Below are 19,961 nucleotides of genomic sequence, written 5' to 3' on the forward strand. Positions count from 1 at the left end.
CAGATCACTCCTTGGCACAGCCTTCAAGGGCTCAGGAGTGGGAGGGAAACGGGAGTCCAGCCCACAGGGCAAGAAGGGAGAGTCCTTCCAGGCAAACTGAAGGAATCGGACAGGGTGGAGCACACATTTGTCTGGAAAAATGATGCAGAGAAGCCCTGTAACATGGGGATAAAGTGATATTCCATCCCTGCAAGCAACAGCAAGGAATGAGGAGCCCCTTGGCCCGAGCCCCACCATCAGCTCGACTGCCTGTGCCCAGCAGGGCAGGGATAGCTCTCCCTCTCCCTCTCCCTCTCCCTCTCCCTCTCCCTCTCCCTCTCCCTCTCCCTGAAGGGGCTCTGTAGTTTTATTTGCCAGTACTTACCAAGCAAAATGAGGTGGTTTCGTTTCTACTCTGATATTTCTTTGCTGGTTTTCGTTGGAATCTGGGCTGGTTTTGATACTGGTGCCTGGTACTTGTTTGCCTGGCAAACTGCAAAGAGGAAAACTTTCATTAGAGAGATTCCAGGCCTGTGCTTATGTGGCTGAGGGCTTGGAAACTTCTCATTCCTTCTCCGTGGTCCTCCAGGGAGACCTCCAGCCAGAGCAGGAGAGAGCAGGCTCTCTACTCACTTTGTCTCAGAGGTAAACCCAGAATGTCATCAAGGCCTCTTTATCTTAAACATTTCCAGTGCCTTATGACAGCTTTACAGGTGCTATTTGCTTTTTCTCCTGCTGGTACACGACACCTTCGAGGCAGAGCATCCCCCTCGGAGATGGAACGGGCCTGGAATCAGCTCCTCAGCCCAGAGGGCAGCACCCGTGCGGCGATGCAGAGCAGCTGTCTGCCTGGCAGGGCTGCTCCACTTGGCAGCCAGACAAAGGACTCAGGAGTAGGAGGAAAACAAGGCTGGGAGGGAAAGTCGCTCCAGATAATACGGCATCTGGCCCTGGGAGGAACCATCTCGAAGTGGGGAGCAGGGCTAGACTGGGAAGAAGTTTGTCAGGGAGGATTTAAGGGGGAAAGCCTGTCCGGAATAGGCATCCAGGTTTCCACCTGAAATTGTTGCAAGGCTGTCTGGTGATGTGGGCCAGGCTCTGGCTGCTGCTGCAGCACTCCTGCATCGGACACTGCATCACCTCTCTCCTTGTGAAGAGTCTCAGAGGGCTCTTTCCACTGGAGGGGAGCAATCCAGAGCCTCCAGGGGGATTTTGGGGTGTAAGAAGGCAACAGGGTGGAGCTAGGGAATGTGTAATTTTATTCAGGATTCGGTGGTTTTTGGTGAGGATGGGGCAGTGGGCAGCAAGTAACAGCCAGAAAGCAGATCACAGAGGAGGGACACCAAAGGCTGTCAGCTTTCTCTTGGGAACAAAAAACACACTAAGGAAACTTTGTAGCATCAGCAGGAAGCAGTTGTGGGGAACAGAGACGGGAATGTAAGGAGCTGTAGCAAAGAGATAAGAAAGGAGCGATATTGATGCCAAAAAAGCACAAAATGCACATTTTTCCCTGTGTGCCAGGGTCCCAGACTGCCCCAGGGGTGTGCTGGGTGTCCTGGGAAAGGAAGGGTTCTGCACCAGGAGCTGCTGGCTCATTACAATCCCAGTGAGAAAGTTACTCAGCTCTGCAAAGCGTCTTTGAGAAAGTCTGTGTTAAAGCTGACACTCACTTGCCTCTACAATTTGAGCTTTCCACAGAGGCTAAACCTTGCCTTCAACCAAGACTTTAAAAGCTTAATTTTCAGTTTAGGCCTATCAGAGGCTTTTCATTTTGGTTGATCATGTTAGTTATAGCACCAGAGCAGTTTGGAGACTTGAGGGTTAAATTAGTGCTCAGCAACTTGAAGGTGCATCTGTGGTTATTTTATGTATGATGCTGGATCACCAGAAATGTGGGGAAAGTATTTGAATATAAAGTCCCTCTAGGAAAAGGAACAAACTTCCCATCTCTTTCCCCTTGCTGCTACACGGGGCTCTGTGGTGGGTAAAGGACAGTGAGAATATCCCCAAGTCACTCAATTCATTAAGCCCTGACAACAATTAATTACATTGAAATTAATGCGCAAATTTGATGTTTTACACACGTCAAAGACATGCCAGAAAAAAAAAGAGGGTCTTACTGTGCCATCTTTAATTTTTCTCATTGTTGATTTAACACAAGGTGATAAGGAACAAGCCTAGTTTGTGCTCTTCATTTGCAGGTCCCCATGAGCTTTACAACACAGCTCTGCAATGACTGTTTCTTTTTGTTTCCAGATAAAAGGGGACAAACGAGTTTGTTTAACAGCGTGGCCCAAGGCCCCCGGCCCTGTGGCAGAGCTGCCAGCACCTTCCAGCATCCCACTTTGCATGAATATTCCTTACACCCTCGCCCGAGGGCCATGGCACCGACCCGCAGAGCTTTGGAAAGGGAAAACCTCCTTCAGATCAGTCAGAGCTCTGGCTAAGCAGGGGCTGAAGGCAAACTCTGTGGAAACACTGGCTGCTCAGTATTCCCAGTGGTTTGGGAGGGGCAGAGGTGAGGAAGTCAAACCAAGAGAGGGAACAGAGAAAATATCAAGGGAAGAAAGGGGAGGGGGACAAAGTGAATGTTGCAGATATTACATAACTGAGAAGAGGCAACTGTACCTGGAAAATACATTATCAGTGCTTCTTGTAGTGACTGAGGAGACAGACATGTTCCTGACCATCCTCCCTTGCTGGAAAACAGCAGCTCACACATTTAAGTTATGCCTTAGTGTGCAGAAGACTTGCAAATGTCACCTGTGTGATAAAATGGCTCTGCTGTACTTCCTGCTCTGTGACTTGGCCACTTGGTGATGAAGAGCTGCTTTTGCTGTCAGCGAACACGACCGAGCCATCAGGCTGCAGAGCAGGGACCTGCAGCTTGCTGCACACAGCCTGGGAGCTGGAGCTGCCACACTCGAGGCACAGTTTGCATGTGCAGAGCACAACTCCAGCGGTGCAGCCCACCGTGGGACATCAAACAAGTTGAAAACCACAGGCAGCCCTTCCAAGAGAGCTCGACTCTGTGGTCACCCTGCTGAACAGTCAGCCCAGGGCCCGAGCACCGATGGTGGTTTTGTTCTTGTGGCCACACCTGGTTCAGAACAACTGCAGTGAACCCTCAGAGCACATGGCAGACGGGAAGAATTTGCAGGTATTTCCTACACTGCAGTGAGTGCCAAAAAACAGAGTAAAGTCATATGAAGCTTAAACAGAGTCCAAGGCCAAAGGAGTAAGTTAGTCCTTTACCAGGGTCTTGTCTTGTGCCACCACTGCTACTTGTGCCCAGAAAACTTCAGAGTAAACATCAGATACCCACATCTGATACTGCTGGGCTCCTGCTTGCCCTACAAGCCTGACCATCTCATCAAGCCTGGTCCTCACAGTTTGCTCCAAAGCTCACAATGCCTTGTGCTGAAGGAAGAATAATCTTTACAGGACTTTTACCATATCCCCTGCCTCCCCATTGGAATATTGTGTATTTTGAAGCTGTCATTATAAAACCCAATCAAAACACAGCGGATCTTGTTCTTCACAGTGTTGCTCTGAGCAGTTTTGTAGAGTTGGTGTAAAGCCGTGAAAAACAGGGAAAGCTCAGAATGCTCCCATTTCGCACTCACTTGATGTGACTGTAAACAACCACACGATGGAAAATCCCAGAGCGGTGTGCAGGACTTTGCTGGCCTTCCAGAATTCAACAGAAAAGCTGTTATTTACAAACCTGGAAAGTGAAGCTTTAGGTTTGCGGAGTTCTCACTCACACAGTGAGGATTTACCAGTGCAGTCTTTCAGGACTCTAAGAAGAATGACACAGTTGTAATCACAAGCACCAGTGTGAAACTGCTGTCACTGAGCGTGTAATTCTGTGCCTGGGGCTCTCAGGACCCTTCTCTAACAGGCTGGAGCACGGATCAGTTTTAAGGACAGTCAGTGCCAGTCTGGAACTCACCAGAATCGCTGGAGTTGAGCTCTTAGTCTGTAAACAAAACACAACGGTGTTTCATCTGGTACCAGCCAGAATGATCAGGTGTTCCTTTCATGCAGTGTACAGTCAGTAGGGCGTGAGCAGGGGGCTCAAAAGCTGCTCCTCTTTCCCCATTGTCCCTCAATTCCCCTTTATGCCGAGGAAATAATCTGATTGCTCCGTGACTGTTTCCGTGTCTCTGTGCTGGACGTGTTACCTGCTTCCCTCTGCAGGGCCGTCCACTCTGGGCCTGAATCAGTGCCTCTGACAAGGAATATGCCCCTGATTTCCAAGGAGCAGGATCAGGCTCTCTGTGTTTGCTGTCGCTGGCATTAAGAGCAGTATGAAGCCATGGATAGATGTTAAGTAGCACATACAATAAAACTACCAGAGTGGCTGCTGGCAAAATATACATGGGGGTCAGATCTGGTGGGTCTCAGTGCACCTAAGGAGAGGTTGTCCAAATCCCAAGCAGTTTTGTTGGGATAAACCTGGAGTAACTGAACAATTTTCGAGTGTATTCGATATTAATTGACAGAAGAAGCAAACCTGAATATCTTGCAGTGAAAAGGATGAGTTCTGACGGCAGATGCATGCTGGAAAGTTTCATCATTTAACCTGATTTTTTTTTTTTTTTAATTTTGGTGGGGAAGTTTTACTGCTGAATGTGCCAGTTGTCAACGAGATTCGAAAAATTTTTAGTCCCTCAGAAGCTGCAATCCACATTAACCTTCCAGCAGAGAGAACTAGTGGTTTGGGGGAGAAAAAAAAAATTAAAAAGGAAATTAAAAAGGCAGTTTTATTTTTTTCCTTGCCGGCATCTAGGGGGGTGAGTGAGGAAAAAAAAAAATAAAAGAAAGAAAAAAAGAACAAACCCTTTTATTTTAAAATTATCAACAGGTATTTTCCACAGAGATTGGCGAGGGAGGTGGAGGGGGGAGCCGGGGAATGAACGGCCGGCCTGAGGTGAGGGGGAGGCGGGAAAGGCGGCGGCGCGCGGGCCGCCCTGAGGGACTGCCCGGCACTCACAGAGGCCGCCGCGGGCACAAACCCGGCTAAAACACGCAACTTGTGCCAAAACTTTCCGAAGTTAATTAAAACAACCCCCTCCCCACACACAAACACACACACACCCCCCCTCCTCCTCCTTCTCCTCCTCCTCCTCACCGCCGGGCTCCGCGCCGCCCGCCCCGCTCCCTGCCGGCGGTCCCTGAGGGGAGCTCCATTGTCTGTGAGGGGATGGCCGCGCACCCCCGCCCGCCGCGCCCCCGCCCTCCGCGCCGCCGTGCGCGGGGCGCCGGGCGGCCGCGGCGGGTGGCTGCCGGCTCTCCCCCAAAGTTTTTGGATCCGCGTCTCCTCATGATGTATGGATGATATATTGCATTGTGGGTGTCAATATAACTGACGGCCATATTTGCCGGTGCTGCTACTGCTGTAAACAACCCAAAGTGTCTGGGAGACACGGAGACGCTTCGCTGAATTTCAGGACGCTTCTCCTCCTCCCGCTGGCCATGTCTCTGGGAATGTCTTACAAGCCCAACTTGAACGCCCACATCCCCGGGACTCCCCTCAACCCGGGTAAGTCCGCGGCGGCAACTGGGTGGCAAGTTTGGGAGGAGAGCGGCGGGTGCCGCACCGGCACCTGGGGGAAGCCCCGGACTCGAGTTTGTGCCCGGTCCGGTATGGCGGGGCAGCGGCTCCGCGCCGCCATTACCCGCTCCCGCCCGCCGGCGCCGCCAGCCCCGCTCCGCGCCGCCCCCGCGCCGGGCACCGCGCCCGCCCGGCCCCGCGCCGCCGCCGCCGCCGCCTCTCCGGGGCTCCGGCCGCCGGGTTTCCTCCATGCTCGGCTCCCCGGGGCGGCTGATTGATCTGGATCAGGAATATTCCGGCGGCGCCTCAGCGAGGACCGCTGCTGGCGGGACGCCGCAAGTGCGGCCGCTCGCTCCGCGCCTCGCCTCACGCCTCCTCCGGCGGCGGGGCCGCCCCGGGCCGCGCTCCGCGGGCCGGAGGGGAGCCCAGGAACCCGGAGCTCCGCCGGCGGAGGCACCGCCAGCCCCGCGGGGCGACCCTCGGTCAGCGCTCCCCCGCCGGAGTCTCCTCCGCATCCCGAGCGGAGGAGCCCTCTCCGCTGGCTGGCGATTTTTTGGGGATGGTGTGTGTGGGGGGGGGGGGGGGGGTGGCACACAGGGATTACACTATTTCTTAAAAAAAACCCCTCCTGTTTAAAAATCGCTCCTCATACTTGGATTCGTACAGGAGTCCTTCCAACTTTTCTCTTTAAAAAGTTTCCTTGACAGCGTTAACTTTTCGCCTTTTTTTTTTTTTTAAACTACGTTCTCCCGTTTTCCCTTCCCGATTTCCGAAGGCATCAGCCGGCGGGTTTTTGCCGGTGCTGCGGTGCTGCTGTTCATCGGGTCTCCGTGCGTGAATCGGTGCAGCCTGAACAAAGCCGCAGCAGCAATTGCTTCGCTGTGGGATATTTGGAGGGGATCTCGCTAATATGTGCTCGTCGTATCCGATTAAACAGCACCAAAATGGAGAAGTTGGTTCTGATTTAAAAAAAATCACATTCCCGTCTCCCATTCCCGCAACCCAGCCTGCAGGACTGGCATCAGACCGCCACGAATAAGGCTGTTGGGTTTTTTTGTTTTGTTTTTTTTTTCCCTGAGAAAAAGTTTTGGAGTTAGGTTTAGGAGGGAGGGAAATGTGCTTGGGTGATTTTTGCAGCACCGTTAGTGGTTGTAATCCTGGGAGGCTGAGGAGCGAAAGGGATCTCTCCGGGATGCATCTCTATTCTAGCGACCAGGAGAGCAGCAATCATATTTTACTGCAAGGACTCGTCACCAGCTGGTGGATGAGCCGAGGTGGCTGTGCCACCTCGATCCAGGATCCTCGATCCTGGAGCTGAGCTCCCTGGGGCTGCGAGGGTGCAAAGGCTCGGGGAGCCAGGGTCGTGTGTGGAGAGCACCGTGGGCTCGAGTGCTGCTCTGCGGAGGGGTCAGGGAGCGGGGGATGTGCCGAGGATTTCTGACAAAAAGCAGAAGTGTCACCGGAGAGGAAAAAAAAAATAATTAAAAAAAAAAAGAAACAAAGCCTAGCAAGGGAAACCGTTCTCCTACCGGCTCCCACGAGAACCTGTGCCTTGCTCTCCGGAACAGCCGTAAAATTGCAGGGAAAACAAAGGTGGTATTTTGCGATGGTGGGTGAGGGGTGGGGATTAGGTCATGCAGTGGAGGGGATCCGAGTCTGGCTGCTCTGCGAGCAGGGACTGCAAAATCCCGGCTCAGACATGCCGCGCACAATGAGCCGAGCGGTGAAGTTTCTGTCTCCAGCCCTCTCGCTGCCGTGCCTGAGCTTTCCAGCGCTCCGGTTGCGATCAGGGCTTTGGATTCTTTCATGCAGTTTTACCTTCCCCTTCTCTCCCACCCTCCTTTTCCCCTTGTATCGGCAAGTTAGCAGCAGTTTGCTGTCATGCTGGAACTATTCTTGTCTAAGTTGTCCTCTCTTCTGAGTTCGGATCATCCTCAACACCCCCAGAATCTTTTCAATGAAGGAACGTCCTCCTCTGAATCCAAAATGGGCTCTCTCTTCCCTCCCTGTCTTCTGCCATTATCCTCACGCACCAGCTCTTCCTCTAGCTAGTGGTATTGCCAGCACCGTGGCCTAAGGCCAAGGGACTTAGACAAAGCAGTCCTTGCAGTTGCACATATCGCATTCAGAGTGATATGACTGCAAATGGCCCCCTCCTTTCTGGAGCTTAATTCTGATTTGGAGGAGATTGCTTCTCTATTGTGCCTAAATTAAATGCCCCCCAGCCAGAAGGATAAACCCTAGGTTTGCTTCCAAACCTGGAGTGAAGAACCCCCACCCCCCCTGTCCTGCAGAGGAGAGGAAAACAGGAAATCTGTCCCTTTTGGCCTGAAATCAGCCCTGCAGAAGCCTCTCTGTATGAATGCTGAATATTTTGGTCTCGACCGACGGAGGGCTCTGGGCAGCTGTGGATCTCACAGGGATTTTCCTCTGGGAGGTAATGCTGCTTCCCTGCAGTGCAGGGCTTCTGGTGCAGGAGTATTTGGGAAGGCAGTGTCGACTCAGCTCTTGGAGCTGTGTCCTTGCTGCAGAGCAAACTCCTCTCAAGTTGAGGCTGAGAGTAACCACTCTGCAAAATTATACTTAAACTGCACATCAGTGAGATGAAGCAGTTGTGGTTGGTGGGTGCCTGGGCTCTGTTCTTGCATGGGAGCATGTTTTGGGAATGCAATCCTGGACTGAAGTCCAGAGGGAGAGGAGCTGTATGTGGGGGAGGAAATAAGGGGAGGAAACCTCTGTGGGTTGTCGGCAGATCTGGGGATGACTGCGGGTGAGGAAAATGCAGCTGCTCCACAAGTGACTCAGGATGCTGGAAGCATCTGGGTGCTGACTCCTCTGCCTTACACCAGGCTGAGGGAAGGAGAATGTGTTGTCACAGCAGAATTCAGTGCCTGTTCCTCTTCTCCGTTGCCCAGGTCGCTGCTGACACTTGGCCCAGGGTGGCTGCAATCAGGCTTGCAGTGTTTTGTCCGAATTTTGTCCGAAGTCACCTTCGGGAAGGGCCTGTGCACAGGGACTTGGGTTCTTTCAGGTAGCACCCTAAGCTTTCAAAACCAAGATGCCCGTGCTTGGGGAGCCCCATTTAATCTCCTGCATAATCACCTTCTCTGCCTGGGCTGTAAAAGGTGCTCTACTGGGGACCTGCAGTGGCTTTATCTTCCCAGCCTCACCTGACCCTGTAGTGTCTCGGGGAACCTCTGCTACCTTTTCCAACAACCATGTTTTGATTTGTTTGTCTTCTCTTACTTATCCTACTGATTCCTGGGAAGTTCTGTTTCTTCCTCATCTGTCTTGTGTTTCATACTGTTTGACTATTTCTCCATAAGGGACCAGCTGCTGAGCTGAGGTGAAGTAGAGCATCTCCATTGACTTAAGCTGAGCTAGACACTTACACCAGCTGTGAATGGGTCTGTAGTTTGTTTTTCACCATGTTTGCATGTGTTTTCTCGCTCAGTGGATATTCACCAGCATTCCTATTTTGTTTAGACTAAGCACAGGTCAGAGAAAATGTGTTTCAAGATACAGAAGCTAGCAGAAACAGCCTGGGATTTTCCTTTACTTTCGTTCTCATCCTTGCAGAAATGTCAGGTTTTGAGACAAAATCCTGTTAGTATAAAAAAAGCTTTAAAACTGTCATCTGTGTGGTCTGGAAACACCAATTCCAGCTGACAGTGACAAGGGAAGGAGCTGTGTCTTGGTTCCACATGAGCAAGTGGTGGCCTGTACAACAAGTGCTGCTGTAGCTGAGGACCAAAGGGGCTCTCAGTGCACCTGCCACACCTCGCAGTAAACACAAGTTTCTCATGAAAAGTGCAAATTGTCACTGGGAGGTGAAATGAAAACGATTTCCCTGTCTGGGGCTGTAGCTGGCAACTGGAGGGACCAGTTCCATTCAGTCCTGAGAAAACGACACCAGCACACGAGGCCAGCCCTTATGTTCTCAGCACTGCAGTGCAGACTTGCTCAAGCACATGGCTTGCTTGTCGCCCTTTACAGAGACAGCTTCTGTTTGATATTGTTGACCATATTGAGAGGTTGTTTTTGGAGTGGGAGTACTGGAAAGAATACTCTTTGTAGGCAGAACAGAGAGCAAAGTGTTTGTGCCTTATCAGGGGGATAATTTCTAGGAAATATGCTCCCCTCTCCAATTCAGACTGAAATTTGCTGGATCCCTGATCTCTTGAAGTCCATGTGAAGTTAAGCATGATATAAAAAGAAGCTTGCTAAACGTGTTTCAGAATTAGCAATTTTCAAGTGGACTTGTTTGGGCATTTAGAAAATGGGCATTTTTGGCTTTGCCTACCTGAGTATTTGGCTTGAGAGCAGTGATGTGGTTTTCAGAGTCAGCGAATCTCCGCATGGTCCCCACCCAGCACCTTGGTTTTGCTGCAGAGTGGTTTGGGTTTGTGCTAACTGGATTCCTTTTGAATAAAAGTGTCCAGAAACTCTGCTCCAGTTGTGTAACACGGGTGCTCCATCCCTTGAAATAGGAACACAAGGATCCAAACCAAAGATGGCACAGCTTTGAACCATACCCCCCTAGTCTGGGGGACCAGACTAAAATCTAACCTTAAGTCATACCCCCTCAGGCCAACTACATGTGGTGTACATGTACCAAATGCTTTCATCTTTTGATCTGTTCCTTGTGGTGCCAAATAACTTGCTAGTGTAGGAATAGCTTAAGCAAGAAAAGAAGAATGGTGGGGAGTCAAGGGACTGGCTTTAGTTTTTCTGATAAAAAAAGAGACAGGAGGGTAGGAAGAGCAGACATAAACCATGACCATTATCCACATGGAAAGATTAAATAGCATGAGAGTACTAGAGGAAAGGCCCAGAGTGTGACAGATCAAAAGAGCAAGGCCTCTGGCTGTTATGATAAAGAATGTCCTAGTTCTTGAGAATGTATTTATGTGTCTGCACACTGCTTTTTTTTTTAAAGGAAATAGTTTCATTCAAAGAAAGGTCTGTTCCTTCCACAAGGGCTGTTCAAGGGAGAAATAGTGGGTGAAAATACAATTTTCACAGCCAGTGCTACAAGGAATGGTTTGTGCAAATGAGAACAGGGTCCATTATTTTAAATTTAAAATTTTATGGAAAGGTTGAGGGGAATGGGGGCTCTAAGCTCTGGGTTGGCAACTGCTGTTAGAATCCATTGTGTGGCTTGGCTGTGCAGTGGATCTACTTGTGTAGACATGCATGTGGTGTCCCATGGATGGCAAGGAGTCCTTGTTGAACTCAAACCAAAGTGTGCAGAGGGCTAAGGAATAAAATATTCTTGTAGTCAGCCAAAACACTACAGCTGTGTTCAGCTACTTGCTGCAGAAATAGCTGTGCTGGGTGAAGCTGTTACCTCTCCCCTGATGCTCGAGGATGCCTCATGGTGTGTGTTGGCAAAGCAGCTTCAGAAGCATTTCTCATGTGTTTTCTTGCAAAGTTACCTAGTTTAGGACAGAAGAATCAATACCTTCCCAGTTAAAATGTTCCAGCTTTGTTGTCTGGTACCCCATAGGGTCAGGACTCCATGAGGAGGTCCTGAAGGGTCTGGCAGAAGCAGTAACCTCCAGCACTGGGCTCTGGAGTGGTGGTGACCATGAGCCACTGAAATGGCAACAGCCCTGATGTTTCAAGCAGCCTCAGCTTGAGGGGTCTGTGAAACAGAGGGAGAACTGTTGAGATTGCACAGACTGCACCACATACCTTGGATAAAGTCCAGGTTACAGGTATCTCTTCTGACATGCTCTCATGTTCCTGGGTGGAAAGAGTCTGTACAATGGCAGGAGCTTGCTTTTGTGGTTTTTTAGGACTTTATAAAGTACAGGGCAGTAGGGAAACACATATCCAGTGGGATTGGGAAACACATTTCCACTGGGTTTGGCCCTCAGCTTGTCTAAGTTAGTCCTACACGAGTAACTCCATGATTTGTGTGGCTGTTCCTGGTTTTCCTTTGCTGCCTGTGGAACAAGGGGGTAGCTGAGCTGTGTAGATGCCTTGGCATCTGCCAAAGTGGATCAGGTGAGTGTACCCAAGTGTTCTTGCTCCTGCTGCTTCCTTCAGGGTGCTCAGCAAGATGCCTTCCCTGTTACTTTTCCAGCAAGCAGCAGTAATAGAATTAAGAATTAAAACTTGAAGCAGCAAATTGGTCATCATTGCTTAGGCTTGGAGCTGAAGGGATCCCTACAAACCTATCAGGAACTAATGAGAAGGTTCCTGGTCAGCAGGAGTTTAGACAAACAAAGATTGATTCAAGATCCTTTGTCTCTCGGGGTGTTAATTTGGGCTGAGAGAGATGGCTGGAAGGAAGAGATTTTGATACCAAAATCTCATTTCTGTTTGCTGTACCCCCCCCACCCCCACTTAATAAAGATTAATATCAATTAACAAGGAAATCACCATGTTTTTGTGGGGAAAAATGCTTGTGGCAATCTTCTGCTTGAATACAGAAATAAAAGATATTGTGCACTAGAATAAGTGGGGATCTACAAGGTTTTGTGTACATTTAATTGGGAAAGTGAAGGGAGGAAAGTGTGTGTGTTAATTTAGGTTTTAAACAACAGCAAGCACTAAGACAGTTTGGGATGTGATCCAGGGTGCCACTGAAATTCAGTACCAAGCTCAATCCCTTTTCAATTCTGTCAGTTCTTAACTGTCTCCATTGTCATTTTAACATTAGATAGAGCAAGCCTCAATTTAGATCCCCCCTCCCTTTTTCTCTCTAGTGAATACCTAATCATCACACCGATTTTTGACTGGGTATTGACCGTGAGACTTCCTGGCCTAATTTCTAACTATAATAGCAATATCTGGTGTTTTTTTTTTTTTTAATCTGAGATACACAGGCTGTTCAGACATGCGGATGAATTTTGGGTTAATTGAGTAATAGCCATCCAGGACCCAGGGGTTCTCCTTGAGATTAACATACCAAGAGATAGGTCAAAAAGCTCAAGGTCTGTTGCCCTGTGAGATACTAATACCCCCTCCCCCCCAATTAATTTGTTTTTTCATGATGGCATCATTTTAAATTGAGGTGAAACCAAGGATTTTCCTCTTTCCTCCCCCTCTCCAGCTGAGTTTGACTGGCACAACTCCTGACATGGATATACAGAGGCTGGTACAGCGGCCAAGCCAAATCCTTTCCTTTGTTCTCTGGGCCTTGCTGCTACTGCTGATAAAGTGGTCGGCGCATGGCATTATGTCTTATTACATTTTTGATGCAGACTGCAAAGAAACGGGTAAACTCACCATGGTTACCATGCTGTGTGACTTGGCAGGGCCCGGAACACTCAGCGATGGCCTCTAGTGTCTGAGCTCGGCTCTGCAGAGCCCCGGCTGCTCCGAGCATCCCTCCCTGCCCGCTTTTGTCCCTGGCTGGTGCCGCGCCGCAGCTGGCACACATCCACCCGCACCCCCTCCCCGTGCTCTTCCCACACCTGTGAAACTTCTCTCGGCCAGCCCCTTGTGATAATTGACAAAAGATTGGTGTTAATTGTAAAAGTATTGGGGTTTTGTATAAACCAGAATACTAAGGTCTGAAGTGAAGCATGGACATTAGATATATATGATTAAATCATTCTGTTTTAAACCCCCCTGTTATGCTAAATAAGTCGTATCCACTACCAGTTTGCAAAATCAGACTTCCTGCCATCGTTTGATCGATGCTGCCTATCTACAAAGACCAGACTTCCCTATTTTTGCTGGTTTTTATCTACCAAGACCAGATGGTTATCTGTGAGACTGACTATCACCCAGAGACTTTACAGATGTTTATTCGACCACCACTGCTTACCTGACAAAGTTAGGAATTACAACAACAGTCCATACTGTAAGGAGAGGCTGCAAACCAAAGTTTGATGGAGCGTGGAGTAGGCAGTGACCCCTCACATTCCCCAGTGCTGCTTGCTCTGTCTATATCAAATAAAGTAATCTAAATTTTACTAAAGATTGAGACTTTTTGCTTCTCATTTTTAACACCCTGGATGTAGACCTGACTCTCTGCTTTGTGCTGGCACCTCTTGTTTCTTAGGAGAGTTTTTCAACTCCTAAGACGGACCCTGCTGTGTTCTCCTGCAGACCGAGTGTGTGTCATTGCTTAAATTAACAGAATGTGAAACAATTGCTAAATTGTCTGTGCTGTGATATCACGGAATATGTTGAGTTGGAAGGGACCCACCAGACCCAGGACACCCTGAGACTCACACCAGGTGCCTGAGAGCATTATCCAAATGCTTCCTGAACTCAGGCTTAGTGCTGTGACCACTTCCTTGGGGATCCTGTTGCAGTGCCCACCGTTTCCTGATATCCTTAACCACAACACGTTATCATCCACCCATATGGGATCAATAAGTTGCTCTGAGTTTAGCGTGGGCTGCAGCTCAGTTTTGCTCATTGGGTAAAGCAGGATTCTTGAGCCTCATCATTGGAGTCCTTGCCTTATTCACATCCAGTTTGGAGCTCTCGGCTCTTGTATGTGACTGCTTGCAGCAGCAGTTCAGAGACAAGTCTTTGCAGGATGGGCCTTTTGTTTTATTGTACATGAGGAAAAATCACTTAAGCCTTTCTCTGCTTAATTGAGGTAATTAAACCTTCTTACCTTGCAGCACAAGGGGCTCATTAATGTTTCTGAAGCATTTTGAAGTCCTCGGAAAAAAAATGTGGTTTGCTGTTGTGTCATGTTTAGTAATTGTTGAAAATCAATCATCTGGACTTGAAATACTGAGTTTCACATAGAGAAATCTTACACTTGTGCATGTATTTTGAGCTGCTAATGTGAAGAGCTAATTGAGAGAGTAGCTGTCAACTCTGCTGTTCCTACAGTGCCCTACCCTATGGGTGCATTGTTTTTTGGGAGGGGGTTTACTAAGCTTAAGCAAAATTAGCTCCATGTGAAACCTCAGTGATGAAACTGCATGTTGTAATGACATAAAATTTAGCAGCTTTGTTAAAGACAAAGAGAAACCTTGCTCTTTTTTTAGGGTGACCTAGTGACCAGCCCAATTTGCCTTTTTTTGGAATTTCACATCTGGTTAACTAGTAAAAATTAAGAACTTGTAATGAGTGATATCCTGTGATAACTCTGAAGTGGAAAGAGACTTCCTATCTCAGGACAAGAGTCTGTTCCACTGTGCTCAGCAGAGCTTTTTACAGGGTAACTGCTGGCCTTTACTTTTTGTAGAGAGGGGAAAATAGGAATGAAATCATTTGCAACTTTAAAACAAAGCTAGAGATTTACATAGTTCTGAGCCCCAGTGACTTTTAGCATCAGTTTAATTTAGATTTAAATGAAGGCTGGTAAATGAGATTTGTTCCTCATATGTAAGACATTTGGGAATTTTCAGCAGAGGAGTTTGTAAGGGGGGAGATATTTCCAGACAGCAGGCAGTCTGTGTCTGTGCCTACAGGCAAAGACAGCAGCATCCATGGATGCAAGCAAGGGCACTTGAGCTGCAAGAGTGAAGAAGTTCAGTGGTGTGATGCTCCCTTGCTCCCAAGTGTAAAACCAGCAGGTTTTTTAGCACAGTTATGAAGTGGGCAGTAGGATTAAGCCCCTTAAAAAAAAAAAATCTAACAGTTGTTTCTCAAACCTAATTTCTTACCATTGTGGGACAAGGGGGAGAAAGTGTTTTGGTTGCTCATTTCTGGAGCAGTTTGTCAGTGATGACATGAGGGTCTGTTTCTGGAGCTTGTAACTGAATCAAAACTCATTAGATGTGAATATAATAGTTTATAACTTTAGAAAAAGTAACCATTACATGAAGTGATATTATTTTCCCTTTGATCTACTTATACAGCACAATTTGACCGGCTGAAAATGTTTGATATCACACGAAGAGGAATAATGATAGCATTCCTCACCTCCCATGTCACACAATGAGCAGCAGATCTGATGTACCTCAACTGACTGTTCCCTAGGAATAGTTCTGGCATTGGCTGAAAATAGTACTGAGGGTAACTTGCTTTGACCATGTGATGACACTTTGAGTTGCAAAATTACTTTCAGATAACTTGCACTGAAAAAGTAAAAATAGCACAGCACATTAGACTCATCTGTGTGGAATGTATATATGCAAAAATAGGGCTCCTTAATACTTACAGTTTGTCTAGGCTGAGCAACCTGTCATGCTGCACTCTGCTTCACTTTTAGGCAAACAATTTGCCCTGATAATGCTGCAGGCTGTGCTATTTCCAAGTGTTCATCAAACATGAGAGAAGCATTAATTCAGCCATTCTCTTCCTAGCAGTGATGCTCAGAAATGTCATTAGTGATCTTAGACAAAGGTGAGAGGTCACATCTTTAAGAACAAGTGATTAAAATGTGTCCCAATGTAACAGGCTAATTAATCTTTACATAATAACAGGTTTTTTTTCCTCTTTTCTCTCTGCAGCTGGGAGTGTTCACTCTCCCTCCACAAGTATGGCAACATCAGCACAATACAGACAGCTCATAAACGACTATGGCCCCCCATCTCTAGGCTATACACAAGGGATGCAGGTACAGCTCTGCTTATTTTCCTTTAATCAGATCACTGACCCTACGTTTGCATAGTAGCAGGGATTGTAATCTGAGGTGTTCCTCCTTCCCACCAAGGTCTGAAATCAAACCCAAATGGCAGACTGCTTCCTCACACATGTCTGGGGATCAAATTAGGCTAAGCTGAGTACTGAGTGAGGTTGGTTCTTAATTAACTGCTAGTCCTCTCCTGTCTGAGTCACACAGAAATGTCTTGAATTATGCTCTATAAGCAAACTTATATATTTTAAAATTATTTGTTAAAAAACCAGTATTTCTATGCAGTTTTATCTTCTCAGTCTCCCTACCTGGCTAACCTCCACAAAATATACTCTGAAACACTGAAAAACCAGGGACAGGGTTAAATAAACAGTTCCCAGTTTGCTGGTTTTGCAGGACTGTTTTAACTTCTGCTTCACCCAAAGTCCAAGGCTTGCAAATGGGTCCTCACAGTTGATCCCAATTTTTGAAGAGCATTGTGTCCAACTGTAGTAGCAATTAAAAAAAAAAAGTTTATATAATAATCCTGATATTTTTTCTTTTAAAAAAGTGATTTACAAGGCTATTTCTGGTCTTCCGTAAACTTCCACTTGCTGTTTCTTGTAATTGTTTTGTTTTTACAGTATTTGACTGAGATTAATCTACTTTCAACTATAGGGTACCAGCAGCAGTCAAGTACCACAGAGCAAATATGCAGAACTTCTAGCTATCATAGAAGAATTAGGAAAAGAGATTAGACCTACATATGCTGGGAGCAAAAGTGCGATGGAGAGGCTAAAAAGAGGTAAAACTTTAAAACTTGTTTTTAAAAAATAATCATTTCCCATCCACTTTGTGCACTGACTACTTGTATGCAGCTTAATGACAACTGTTTCCTTTGAAAAGAGACAACTTGAGCTCCTCTTGAAAGTGGGAGAATTAACCAGGAACTGAAAACTTGGGATGCTCTGTCTGAGCAGTATTTGACAGATGAACAATGACAAAATGTGTCTCATGTGGACACAGGGAGTTTCAGTTAATAATTCAATCCTTGTTGTAGAACCTCTCATGTAGACATTCTTTCAGGCTCCTGGTGATTTACTTGCCCTTTCAATTCCCTTTTCTCCCCACTCCCCAAAACCCACAGCCAAACACTGTTTACATCTCATACACATCTCCCATCTACTTGGCCCAGGAATCTTCACTGAAGTGCATTTTGTCCAAAGAAATACAACATTGTGGTAGTTCTCACTGAGGCTGTGGAGAAAAGAGCTACAAAAATAACCCCCAAAATGTGTTAGGGAAGGTTGTTGAGGCTGAGATGTCAAACATGAGCAGAACTCTGTGGAGAGGAGAGTGGGGCTGCTTAGGCTTCCTTACCTCCTGTCAAGTGCATGTCATTAAAAGTCCACCAGTAAGGGACAGAGCAGCTTTTAGGGCTGGCTGTTGAGTCTCTCCAGCTTTGCTTTGTCAGCTAAAAGGGGCAATAAACGCCCTTTCCTTGCAGTGTAAAAGAAACCCCTGCATGCCCCACTGCTGACATCAGCCTGACATTGTCCTCTGCAGGGGACGTGCAGGGATATTTCTGAAGGAGCAGTGGGACATTCCACGGCTCCAGCTCCTGAAATGACCCTGGAAGACCAAGAACAACAGTAGTATTGGCAGTCCTCTCCTTCTCTAGCATGTCATGGTTACTTTTTCCTCCTTTCCTGTGGTCCTTGTGCTGAGACTGCCTCATGCCTTCAACACTAAAGGGGTATGTTATTGTAACAGACTAACTTCAGCACCTTGCAAATCCCCCTTACACTTACCCAACACTACAAAGCTTTATTTAAGGCTCAACCATTATGGAAGAGTAATATATCTGCCATGACATGCAATAAAATGACTAGTAGCTGTTCTGGGAAAGGATGCAATAAAGTCTGCTGATGAGTGGTAAGTGGAATCTGGCCCAGCTAAAATCAATGTTGCTGGAGTCTCTCTTTATTGCATTGCCTGAGTCAGTATTAATAGATCATGAATGGCAACAGGCTAATGGGGACAGCTTGAGACAGACCCAGAGAGCTGCAGACATTCTCTGGACTGGACGGTTCAGTTCGGTGAGGAAAAAGTTACTGTGCTGCCTCTTGCAACTCCCTAGGTTTAAGATACAATGCTGCCACTGTGACTTGCCAGCGTTGCACAAAATCCCGAATAAATACTTTTTGCTGCCATCTTTTGGTCACAAAGGTACCTCTCTTTCCATTTTGGGAGCCTGGTGGCTGAAGGAGCATGTGCAAGTGTGAGAGCAGAAATGAGTGAGGGTAACCATGTGACTGCTGCCTCCATGGCCGTGGAGGTTATCCCTGAATAAAGTCCCTGTCCCCAGCTGCGCCTGCTCCTGAGCACAGAGGCTACTGACCTCTAAAACTGGCCAAATTCCCAGTGCTCTACATTATTCAGAGTAGTTCTGCTGCATGAACCGGGCATCCTGCCACCAGATCCAGGTCTAACACACTTCTTGGAGTTCATGTTTCTGCATCCCACAGCTGCAGCTTTCCTCATCCGTGGCAGTTTAACCCTCTGCAAAGCCTTGCACTCATCAAGTCCTCCCAGGTCAGTAGGCTGCTGCTGTGATCTGGGCTAGCAGCCTTCTAGAAACAGAAGCCATGATCTCTAGAGATTAATCCCCATCTACTGCTCTTTCTCCAGCTTGTTAAGGAGCGTGATGAGCAGAGAAATCACCTTCTGCTTCACCTAGTCAGCAAAATAGAAACCTTTGTTGTAGAAAAATCTGTCCATCTCATTTTAACATCTATCTCAAGCTCTGTTCTTTCAGCAGCTCTGTGAGCATGAATCTACATTTAGTTCCAGGATTATGAACCAAGGTCCAGATTGCTGGAACTCAAGGCAACAGGACTTGTAGTGGAAAATTCCACATTATGTCTGTCAGATGAGAGCAGACACGGCAGCATGTAAAGTGGTGATGATTTACACTGGGAGCTGAGCCAGTGTTAGGAGGTAACTTTCTGCACACACCATAAAGAAAAATTATCTTATTTTTTACATGAGAGGCTTGTCTTTGAACAGTATTATGATGGCTTGGACTTCGATGCATCCTTCCAGAGAAGAACTATCCCAAGGCATTAAGAGCTTTCTAAAATGACTTCCCAAATAACTTTGTAATTTGTTTCACTCTACTAGCAAAATAACTCACTGGTAGGTAAGAGGGTTTTTTTCCCTCTTAAATCTTTATTTTAAGGAGGCTCACACTGCACATTAAGATCTACCTACCACTGCAGACTTACAAATCTTATTGTGTTCTGACTCCTGGTTTAGTCCCTTTTCAATTTATAATGCGAGTTTGGGAAGGCAGAGTTGTTTAGGGGCAGCTGATGTTTAGGAATCGAGGGCTGTCCCCCTTTGCTGAGGCCTTCTCTGGTAGCCTTGGCAACTGGGAACAGGAATACATAAACCTTTCTGTGGACTGTCACTGCAAGTGTGGCCTGAATGGGATGATTTAAAACACATCCAATTCTTTTGCAGGCATTATCCATGCTAGAGGATTAGTTCGGGAATGCCTGGCTGAGACGGAACGAAATGCAAGATCCTAGTCCAAGGGTTCAGCTGCAAGGTTTTCCATCTCTTCATGAAGAAAAAGTAACACTTCGTCTTTTTGACTCTTGAAACATTCAAACTCCTTTATTTTGAATGTTTTGCCATTCTTGCTTTGCCCTTGCAAAAATGTACAGTTAAGAATGAAAAAAAAAACAAGGATTTTTCAACTTACTGAGGGCTTGCATTTTCTAAAGATGTTAAAAATCCCCAAAATGTTTCTAGAACATGGAAACTGAAGTGCATGCAGAGGAATGCTCTTTCTCTCCCAGGCTCTATTTCAGTTCTCTTCTTATCCAGCCACAGACTCATTCTGTTTTTTTTTCCTTTGACTATGTTCACTTA

The 19,961-nt window shown here is 47.2% G+C and overlaps 1 protein-coding gene and 1 long non-coding RNA gene across 2 annotated transcripts; one reads left to right on the forward strand and one right to left on the reverse strand.

Annotated features, from left to right (window-relative positions):
• Positions 1 to 40: 40 nt before the first annotated feature.
• LOC134050760 (uncharacterized) lies at positions 41 to 2,975 on the reverse strand. Its single transcript, XR_009933736.1, has 3 exons — positions 2,608 to 2,975; positions 365 to 472; positions 41 to 131 (listed from the first exon to the last, which is right to left on the reverse strand). It is a non-coding gene; the product is annotated as an uncharacterized LOC134050760 (long non-coding RNA).
• Positions 2,976 to 3,975: 1,000 nt separating this feature from the next.
• Positions 3,976 to 19,654, forward strand: CDK2AP1 (cyclin dependent kinase 2 associated protein 1). The gene is made up of 4 exons (XM_062504535.1): positions 3,976 to 5,527; positions 15,919 to 16,025; positions 16,701 to 16,827; positions 19,548 to 19,654. Exons 1-4 carry the CDS (start codon positions 5,320 to 5,322, stop codon positions 19,613 to 19,615), a joined length of 510 nt encoding a protein of 169 aa, XP_062360519.1. The 5' UTR covers positions 3,976 to 5,319; the 3' UTR covers positions 19,616 to 19,654.
• The last annotated feature ends 307 nt before the right edge of the window (positions 19,655 to 19,961 follow it).

The sequence above is a fragment of the Cinclus cinclus genome, chromosome 17 (genome assembly GCF_963662255.1).
Source record: "Cinclus cinclus chromosome 17, bCinCin1.1, whole genome shotgun sequence".
NCBI classification, from domain to species: Eukaryota; Metazoa; Chordata; class Aves; order Passeriformes; family Cinclidae; genus Cinclus; species Cinclus cinclus.